The sequence below is a fragment of the Hippocampus bargibanti genome, linkage group LG06 (assembly GCF_051943395.1).
Source record: "Hippocampus bargibanti isolate YZ-2025 linkage group LG06, ASM5194339v1, whole genome shotgun sequence".
Classification (NCBI taxonomy): domain Eukaryota; kingdom Metazoa; phylum Chordata; class Actinopteri; order Syngnathiformes; family Syngnathidae; genus Hippocampus; species Hippocampus bargibanti.
Window position 1 is genome coordinate 11,738,397 of NC_142739.1, and position 10,589 is coordinate 11,748,985.

Genomic DNA, 10,589 nt, shown 5'->3' on the forward strand with positions numbered 1-10,589 from the left:
AACACATTTCATTGACCTCTTCTCATACAGTCATGGGCTGGCTCAGCTGCTTCACATGCCATCAGCTGCCTGCTGGCTTTCTATTTACGCCTGCCATGGAGTGTGTGCTGATGGTTTAAGCAGCTCGTGTGGTTACAGGAGGGTGTGGGCTTTCATGAGAGCTCCACAGATTGTCTTGTAAAAAGTGCAAAAAATAGTTCAGGCAGCCTTGCGGATTGCCAATTTTGAAGTCCTCAGAGGCCCATGTGAATAATATGATGCAATGAGGGAACACGGCCTCCCAAAATAAACAATTAAGTTACCGTTAAATTAGGCATGTTTGGTACATGAATTAATATAGTTACTTGAGCTTGGGTGTTGTTTCGCTGTCACTTTTTGACATGTTTAATTGTGTTGTGACAGTTCACACAAAAAAGGTACACATTCTCTCGTGGTGTTGTTTAAATGGAAGGGGCTCATCTGTGTCAGAATGACACCCTCTGATGAGAAAGGAAATAGAGGACAATGGACAGACCATTAGACTGAGTTGGAATTGGGAGAGTTCAAGATTCTGAGATTCTCTTTGGCAGGAAGATTTGGAAACAAGGTGAGAGGCCTCATCGCGACTCATCAGCAGTAGCAAGGCTGAAAAAATCATGAGAATAAACGGACTGAAAAAGGGGTGGATGAATGGATGGATGGGTGGGCAGAAAACAGGTGAACCGTGCTTGGTCATTTCATAAGCCCTTAGGCACCATGATGTCATTTTTTTGTCCACAGCAAGTGACAAAATACCCCCCCTCCCCCCAGTGAGATGAATACAAATCAGGTGATTTTGCTGATGAATTCATAACATTTTCATTAAATTTAATTAAACCCTGTGTTTGAGTCGTGTGAAGCCAGATTACAACATGTTGCAAAGGGGAAAAGACCTGACTCAGTTGAATCAGTACATTTACTTTTACTGGAATGTAGTTAAATGAGCATCTGCTTCTTCATAAGTACATATTGTACAGTGTGAGTACGATGGCCACACTGGACGTAAGAAAAAATATATTTTGGTAATGTAAGAAACCGGCCAGCAGAGGACGGCATCTGATTTGAATCTGAAAACACGAGGATTCCCCGCCACCGGTGAGAACAAGCAGGAGCAGAAAGTATCCCAATGGACGGAACGCAAGGAATGTTTTCTTTTTGTGTGGTTAACTTTCAAGATTGATTCGATTGAAATGATTTAAAATTTAATACAGTATATGAATGGAAATGAAACTCCAAAGGGTGGGGATTATTCCCGGTTATAATTTTAACGAGTTGCCATTTAATGTCGGTAGGGGTGGAGACGGCGGGGCTAAAGGTCTTGCCAGGTTGGCTGGGAAGAGACAAAAAGCCCAGGCAGAACCGTTCAATACAAGTGAGCTGTTTTTCTTTGTGGAATCGGGAGATGCCAGACGTGATGCATGGTGATACTTGAGTAGGAAAAAAAGAAGAATAAAAAAAGGGGCAACAAAGCAGCGTGTAAGGAAGGGCGCGCTCTTCAGCCAAGGGGACCACCGCCTTGCACAGTCGCACTGACGCACGGCTGACTCAGCGGGAGCGCCGCTCGATCATCACTTACTCGCAGATGGCTCTCCACATCCAAGTTGGGAGCTTATAAAGTGAAAGCCCTTCACAAGCGCGCACACAGGAACTACGCGTGGATGTCTCCAGAGCGCAACGCCAGGTACGGCTACAGATAGATCCCTGCGGATCACTTTGCTCCCAATATGAGTTTTAACGATTTCATTAAAAAAACGATTGATTTTTAATTTTGAATAGAATTGCTTGCTCTTTAAATTATTCCGAAAAAAAAACCTGAACAATTATGCACACCATTAATCAAATAATGCAATGTAAATATTTTATTCTGTGTAGTTATTATTATTATTATTATTATTATTATTATTATTATTATTATTATTATTATTATTATATGCCTTTTTATGATAGTTGCCCATGTACAGCACTTTGTATGCAGCTTATGTGCTTGAAAGTGCCCTAGAAATACAGTTGAGTATTATTATTATTATTATTATTATTATTACACCGACCTGCAGTATTCATAATAATAATAATAATAATAATAATAATAATAATAATAATAATAATAATAATAATAATAATTGTCATATAATTACAACTATTGATACTGTAATTGGCTGGCAAACGATTTTTGCCCAAAGACAGCTGAGAGAGGCTCTTGCAGGACCGCCACCTTTGCGAGGATAAGCAGATTCGAAAATGGATAGATTCTTCTTTTTTATTCTTCACTGGACAAGCATTCCTGTTTGATATAGCTTCCGTTTGGCATTATTCATTTTTTTTAGTATCCCAGAATCAGGGAAGACGCCAACGGTAATCTGTTTGACTTTAGTATTATTTTGTTATCTGACTTCAAGATGGCGCTGCGAAAGTGACTGCTGTTACCGTAGCTCCTATATTTCTTGTCCTTCTTTCTTTCATGACTTTGCTGCTATGATTGTAAGGCCAATAAAGGTGTTCTTATCTCATCTTTACTTTACTTTCAAAATTACTTTTCTTTTCAAAAGGTCCTCATAGAACCAGCCGCTGACCTTGTTGAAGGTTTTCCTTTACACACTTGAACAAGTGCACTGACCATCTATCTTATCCTGCGTGTGTGTGCTCTTTCTATATAGGTGAAGACACACAATGGAGCTGAAACCTCTCCTCAGGAAGCTCTGCTCAATACTCCGAGCCATCTTCACGTTCCTCTTTGCGCTGGTCGTTCTTGGGGTAATGGTATGGGCCTACGTGGAAGGTTACCAACTGGCCACCTCCATGTATGGAATCATCTCCTTCGGCTTTTATGGCCTCCTCCTTTCACTCCACGTGCTGGTCCAGAGTCTTTTTGCCTTCATCGAGCAGCGGCGGATGAGGAGCCGCAAAAAGCCATGCGGCTTCACCAAGACCATAGGCTTCACCATCTCGGCCTTTCAGGAGGACCCCGTCTACCTCCGAGAGTGCCTCAACTCTGTGCGGGCACTCCAGTACCCATCTGAATTACTGCGCATCATCATGGTGGTAGACGGGAACAACGACGATGACCGCTACATGATGGAGATGTTCAGGGAGGTGTTTGCCGACCAGGACCCAGCGTGTTACGTGTGGAAGAACAACTACCACACGTGGGACCCCAATGAAGTTCAACACGATCCGGAGACCGGTGCTGTGAGCCTCTTCTTTGAAGCAGAGGACCCCCAGCGAAAGGAAGTGGAAAACCTGATTCAGACCAAGAGCTGTGTCTGCATCATGCAGAAATGGGGGGGCAAGCGAGAAGTGATGTACACCGCCTTTAAGGCCCTCGGCTCATCAGTCGACTACATCCAGGTAAGATGATGTCTTCTCCAGCTCAGGTTGACCGTCAGGAATTCGGACATTTATTTCAATATACCTGTCGTTGTCTTCACTAAGACAGTTTGACAAAGGCTCCAACATTTATATGCTATACTTGGCATCTGGTGTAAGGTTATTATTCACACTAGTAAGAAGACTTTGCAAATCCAACTGGACAGCCACTTTTACTTAGATCTTATTCACGTAAACCTTCCCTATTTATCATGAGGGTGACCTGAACTTTACCCAAAGACAACACGGGAAAGAGAGACGACTAGAAGCTACTTATTTTGTGGTGGCTCCTGATTTTTAAATACATATGTAGACAAAGAATAACAGAAAACATACATTTAATTGATAGTTTATGGGCAAACAGGAAGTTTATCCCTGTCAGTGGATTCAAACAAATTATAAAACCTACCCAACAATTCACTGTTTAGTTTCTCCTTGAATATGTGGAGAAATTAGGCAGCTTTATGGTGACATTCAAATATGTGGGACATTCGCTAAAACAGTGGAGCAGGAACTTTTAAGCCTTTGCTTTTACCCAGTGAGAATGTTGTTACATTCCACATCATGTTCATGACGAGTGCAGCGAATTATCGTATCCACGAAGACAAAAAAGCGCAGAAGAGTTGTATTTAAGACATTCTTTTGATCTATCCTAAACCTGTTAGCTTAATGCTGACATATGCGAAATGCTATAGACAGGCGAATGGAAAAGAGCATACATTGAAGGGTAATCATAATCCTTTAAAAGGGGAACCGTAACATATAGAAACGGAGACAAACGGAGCATAAAACAACAATGAAGGGTAGACGGCATCAATTATATGTCAGATGCGCTCCAATGGTTTTTCATTCATCTGTACAGGTGTGTGACTCGGACACCAAGCTGGACTCCCTAGCTACAGTGGAGCTGTGCAAGGTGCTTGAGAGTAACACCAAGTACGGCGCAGTCGGTGGCGATGTGATGATCCTCAACATCAAGGACTCGTACATCAGCTTCATGAGCAGTCTTCGCTATTGGATGGCCTTCAACATCGAGCGGTCTTGTCAGTCTTTCTTCAACTGCGTCTCCTGCATAAGTGGGCCCTTGGGTCGGTGTTTTTTGGAGTGACAGTGACACAATTTCAATCTGTAGCAGTAACATCAACTTGTCACTTTTCTGTATTAGGTCTCTATAGGAATGATCTACTTCAGGCATTTCTGGAATCTTGGTACAATCAGAAATTTTTAGGGACTCACTGCACTTTTGGAGATGACAGACATCTTACCAACCGTATGCTGAGCATGGGATACGCCACAAAGTAAGCACCAAGATAACCATCAGTGGTCTTTCTTCACAGTAACGTCGGCTGCATTCCTGAATGATATTGATATTAAACACCAATATGTATTTCATGCTGATTGGTGATTCAAAATAAAACTTTATTGCTAAAATAAAATGTTAGATGTCTAGCCACTGAATTGCTTCAGTGAAGTCAAGTCACCTGGATGCCCGTCAGAATTTGTCACATGTCCTCTGTGATTGCTGTTTTGACAATGACACATTTGTATCGTCCGTTCTACTTTACATTTTTTTAATATAAACTTTGATACACAATTTGAGCACAAATGATTGTTAGCTGGAATAGTTTCCAGCTTCCCTTGTCCATGAATGGGAAAAACGCTTTCGAAACTGAAAGCAGCATATGTCTGTGTAGGCTCATCTCAGTCGTACAGGAGTGGTACATCGAGGAAAATGTTTCTTCAGCCGTCATCCGTAATTCTTTGAAGGTCTTGGATGTTTCACTCCTCATCCGACGAGCTTTGTCAGCAAACTAAAGTTGTGGTGCTAACTCTGGCCTGATGTCCCTAATGGACAGAGGTGGCAAGGGACAGAACAATTGATGTAATCAGATTGGCTTCATGGAGTTCTCCAATGCTCCCCCAACCTGAGAGCAGGGACCTATCAGAGCAGGGTTCCGGCACAGGGACCTATCAGAGCAGAGGTCAGGCATGGTCCTTGATGGAAGCAGCATAGTTGACAGTTTTGTGTCAACGGGCCCTCGTTTTCTAATGTCTTCTAACGTCTCTACTGATCTTTGTCCTTTCCAGATACACATCTCGCTCCAAATGCTACACGGAGACGCCAGCTCAATTTCTGCGCTGGCTCAACCAGCAGACCCGCTGGACAAAGTCCTATTTCCGCGAGTGGCTCTTCAATGCCATGTGGTGGCACAAGCACCACCTGTGGATGACATACGAGTCCATCGTCTCGGGGGTGTTCCCCTTTTTCGTCACGGCCACCATCATCCAGCTGTTCTGGACGGGCTCGCTGTGGGATATCATGTGGGTACTGTGTTGTATCCAGCTGATCGGGCTGGTGAAAGCGGCGTACGCCTGCATCCTGCGCAGGGACGTGGTGATGGTGTTCATGTCCCTCTACTCAGCTTTGTACATGACCAGCCTGCTGCCGGCCAAGTATTTCGCCATCCTCACCATGAACAAAAGCAGCTGGGGGACATCGGGCCGGCGGAAAATTGTGGGGAACTACATGCCGCTGCTGCCGCTGTCGGTGTGGGCGGTCATTTTATTATCGGGACTGGGTTACACAATCTACAGAGAGAGTCAAACTGACTGGTCTACCGCAGCCAAGAGAAAAGAAATTGAGTTTCTTATCTTTGGTTGCGTGGTTTACTTGTGTTACTGGCTGATCATGATGGTTTTATACTGGGTGTGGTTCCGCAGGTCATGTCGGCCACGTGCTAAAAGTTACAAGTTGAATGTGTAGGTCCAGAGAGTCCAGTGACATCCCGGCGAGTTAATTTATTACAGGTATACATCTGCTATTTGAAATTTATTAATTTATTTTGCCAACCATCTCAGGACAACAAAGGGGATTTCATGCAGCTGCTACACCAACCAAGAGAGAAAAAAGGGACGTATTAATTTGCGAAATGAGCAGAACATTCTTTGAGAGTTGCTCATTGTAATGAAACTGTACTGAGGGTTTTTGCCCTATTTTATGCACTTAAATAGGAGAAACATATTCCTTCTATCAAAAGACTCTATACATGTTGTACATAACAGGATCCTGGGTATTGTGGAAATATCAAAAGAAATACATGGTTGTAGATATGTGATTTGGTGTCAAAACAAAAACAACACCACTTTTCACCACTTTTGTTGTTGCACTGGAGTTCTGAGAATACCTTTCTGCAGGGTTTCACACTTAAGAGACGAACATGTGTCCAGATATGCACATATATATGCATGTATGTTTTAAAAGGACCCTTGCTTTGGAAAAATCTTTGGATTTGTGATGCGAGGGAAAAAAAGGAGTCCAGTTGGCTCCCAGAGACCTTCACTGAAGCTTCTGAGCCAAAACATGGAGTTCCTGATAAGAAAGCACTCCCACAGTCTGAGCGCCAACGTCGTTTTTGCTACTTCTTCAAGGATGCACCTATCAGGCGCACACCGTCGACTGCATGAGAGTAAAACAATTTTACATGCCTGCTTTGAGACTTCACTTCAGAGGTGACTACCATCCCAAAAGACAAACATCATATTCATCCAGTCACATTTATGCTGTCATTTACCACAATGATGTAGCAGTATCGACATCCACTCACATGTGTGAAGTATGAATGTATGAGCATTTTTTGTGTTAATGTTGTTGTTGTTTTTACGTATCAATGGATTCATGTTGTCACGTGTAGAGACAATGTGAATAAATAAATATTTTTCTAATTTTAAATCACTGTTGTTTTTGTATCTAAATCATTTAGAAAACGCATGTCTAAAACCAAAGAGCTCAATCGTGACGCTATTAAGAATTTGTTGGAAACCTGGAAAGACGTGTCTGGAAATTTTCAATGACATTTTGTTAGAGAGTATATTCACATACATAACACATATCATTACATGAACAGCTGGCTACTACACTAGGAATTTTAAGCACAGTAATTTATTGTTGAAGTTTAGGGTATTTTATTGCACCACTGCTGCCAGTACAATACTGTAACTTTGACTATGACAGGTTATCCAGTGTGGCGACAGCCAGCAAGAAAACATTTGGCACAATTTAACAAATAAATATGTCCTAAATCAATAGGATACACATTTAGAGTTGATTATGAACAAAAAAAGATACGTCGGACACCATTTTTCAAACCAGTAAGCAGTCAAGATAGCAAGCAAATAAAATGTTCTCAAATTTAGAACTGCTTTGCTTGCCCTATAGACCACGACAGATAGACTGTGAAGGCCAAAAGAGCTTTCTGACCATTTTTTAAAAACCACCATAAAAGATGTATTTTGGAGTAGGGTGGCCAGACTATCTCATTGAGAGGTCAAAGCGTGGGCAGCGTAATTATTTATCATACCAACTGTGGTCAAACTTTCTAAGAATTGAAATGCAGACATTTACAGAACCTTGCCCAATTTTGTCAGTGTGATTGCATTACTCCGCTTTCCACAAGTGTCAGATTGATGCTTCATATTTTAAGTGGGAATAAATGAACGGAATATATAGTGTATAATTCAATAAGCTGCAACGGAACCCATCCAGCGCGTAATCAGGCGCTACCGATCCATGCGCACCAAATCCAGCAGACATTTAAACAGCTTCTTCCCCCAAGCCATTAACTCTTTGAACAGTAGCCCAAATAGAACTGTATAGTGCCTCTTGCAATTTCTTGATAATGATACTAGTGCAGCGTGTTCGAACGGAAACAAATTCCTTGTGTGTTCTACATACTTGGCAATAAAGATGATTCTGATTCTGATTCTGATATATACTGTCATTCAAAAGAACTTTGCAGATTCATTGACTTTCAAAGCGCTGCGGCAGAGTGCATCTTGGTCTTTCAATGAGGTCTAGGTTGAATAAGTATGACCTGCCTGGTCCGAATGCCAAGTGACAAAAATGACAAAGATCTGATTCATATATTGAGAACCACAGAGGGAAATGATGGTGAGATTAAATAAATTAATAAATTGGGATTGAGCCTTAAACGTAGATCAGGTAAAAGGCAACATTTTGCTGAGTTTAATTTACAAGATCACATTTTTTTTGCAAAGACGTTGCTTTTGTGTACTCTTTTTTCCCTCATGCATCAATTGGCTGGCTAACAGTCAAGCTAACTTCAAAAACAGTATCAGGAGTCGATGAAAATTAACTCCCGATACCATTTTTGAAGTTTTGTGACCAATGGCTCATTAATTAAAATCCAATCTGACAACCACTTGTAATTTGGCTTCCTGGAGCGGCAGTCATAAAAAGAAGACCGAGTTGAGTTTTAAGGGATTTCAAAACACCATATTTTGTAGTGTATAAGGCGCACCCAAAAGCCTTAATTCCCTTCAAAGGATGACCCTGTGCCTCATACGCAGGTGCGCCTTATATGTGAAGTAATATTGAGCCACAACAGGTCTCGCAACTCCTGTCAGCAGCCACAATTTCCTCCTGTAGAAGAAGTGGTGCGTAATCCCAGCGTTCACTGTAGCACCTTATAATGTTGTGTGCCTTATATTTGGAAAACTTTTTTCATTCATTGGAGGTGCACTTTATAGTCCGGTGCGGCTTATAACGGGAAAGGGTTTGAAAATACACCATTCATTGGGGGTGCGCCTTATACTCCGGTGCAATTTATACACCGGAAAATACGGTACTGCATCTGTTTCAAAATGGCATAGGTATCTAAATCTTCTGATAATATGTTTTCATTAAATATGTTTTTAATGAACAAAACTATAGATTTTTTTTTCATTAAAATCAGATACAAATTGAGAATTTGAAAAAAGATAAGACGGTGGACTTAATGGCGCAATCACAAAGGGACACACTACCAGTAAAGTTGGGATATATTTACGTAGATGAAAGCATAAACAAGTAAAGTAGGACAAAGTGGCATGGGTTTGGCTATCTTTCGATTTCTTCAGAACAGTATAGAGGCCATCGCAACTAATCTGGGCTCACTACTCACAAGGACATGTACGCAACTCACCTTACCCATTACAAGGACTCTATCACACGTGCAAAATCGCAATATTACTCTGGACTCATTGACTCTAATCCTGGAAACTCACGGGTCCTCTTTTCCCTCTATCACAAAATCACACAACCTCCTACCCCTCTCCCCTCACACTTCTATTCCTCTGAGACATGCAACACTCTGCTTATGTTTTTTGGTGAAAAGATCAACAAAATCCATCAGCACCTCGGGTCCTCTGCCCCCCCCCCCTCTTCCAGCCTTTCTACTCCTTCCCAACGACTTTCTGCCTTTGAACTCCCCCATTCCTCTATAATCGCAGACATTATCACCAAATCCAAGAACTCCTCCTGTCAACTCGACCCCCTCCTTATCAAGTCCTGCCTACCCTCTCTTCTCCCATTTATTTCTACCATTATTCACTCCTCATTATCAACTGGAATTGTTCCTATCCCACTCAAAACCGCAGCTGTCACTCCAATCCTGAAAAAACCTGGCTCAGACCCAAACGATTTCAATAACTTACGTCCAATTTCCCACCTCCCATACATCGCCAAAATTCTTGAAAAGACAGTTGTGTCCCAGCTTCACTCTCACCTCACTCGCAATAACCTCTACGAACAATTCCAGTCTGGTTTCCGCCCGCGCCACAGTACTGAATCGTCTCTCATAAAAATCACGAATGATCTTTTTATGGCAGCCGATGCCGGTTCACTCTCCATCCTCATCCTTCTCGACCTGACCTCAGCCTTTGACACCATTTCCCACCCTATCCTGCTCGACAGACTTTCCACCCTAGGCATCACACATACCCCACTCCGCTGGTTTCATTCCTATCTCTCTGATCGCTCACTCATATCATCTCTCATCTCATTTTCCGTACCGCTTATTCCTCATTAGGGTCGCGGTGGTTGCTGGAGCCTATCTCAGCTGTCTTCAGGCACGAGGCGGGGGACACCCTGAATTGGTTGCCAGCCAATCGCAGGGCACACAAAGACATACAACAGTCACTCTCACACTCACACCGAGGGACAATTCGGAGTGGTTAATCTTCCTGTCATGCATGTTTTTGGAGTGTGGGAAGAAACCGGAGGACCCGGAGAAAACCCATGCACATGCAACTCCACACAGGGAGGCCGGACCGGGACACGAACCGGCGACCTCTGCACTGTGAAGCCGGTGTGCTAACCACTCGACTACCCAAATCACCCAAATCAACTAGTTCACCTCACGGTCCTCTCC

The 10,589-nt window shown here is 42.5% G+C and overlaps 1 protein-coding gene across 1 annotated transcript; it reads left to right on the plus strand.

Annotated features, from left to right (window-relative positions):
- Nucleotides 1–1,180: 1,180 nt before the first annotated feature.
- On the plus strand, nucleotides 1,181–7,111 carry has1 (hyaluronan synthase 1). Its single transcript, XM_088998301.1, has 5 exons — nucleotides 1,181–1,699; nucleotides 2,673–3,363; nucleotides 4,244–4,469; nucleotides 4,547–4,679; nucleotides 5,470–7,111. The coding sequence occupies exons 2-5, from the start codon at nucleotides 2,686–2,688 to the stop codon at nucleotides 6,143–6,145; spliced, it is 1,713 nt and encodes a 570-aa protein (XP_088854427.1). The 5' UTR covers nucleotides 1,181–1,699; nucleotides 2,673–2,685; the 3' UTR covers nucleotides 6,146–7,111.
- The last annotated feature ends 3,478 nt before the right edge of the window (nucleotides 7,112–10,589 follow it).

Bases quoted from the DNA above. Each gene is read 5' to 3' on its own strand.
- has1 (XM_088998301.1), top strand. From the start codon at position 2,686: ATGGAGCTGAAACCTCTCCTCAGGAAGCTCTGCTCAATACTCCGAGCC. The intron at 3,364-4,243 runs GTAAGATGATGT...TCATCTGTACAG, and splicing joins CATCAGTCGACTACATCCAG to GTGTGTGACTCGGACACCAA. The intron at 4,680-5,469 runs GTAAGCACCAAG...TGTCCTTTCCAG, and splicing joins AGCATGGGATACGCCACAAA to ATACACATCTCGCTCCAAAT.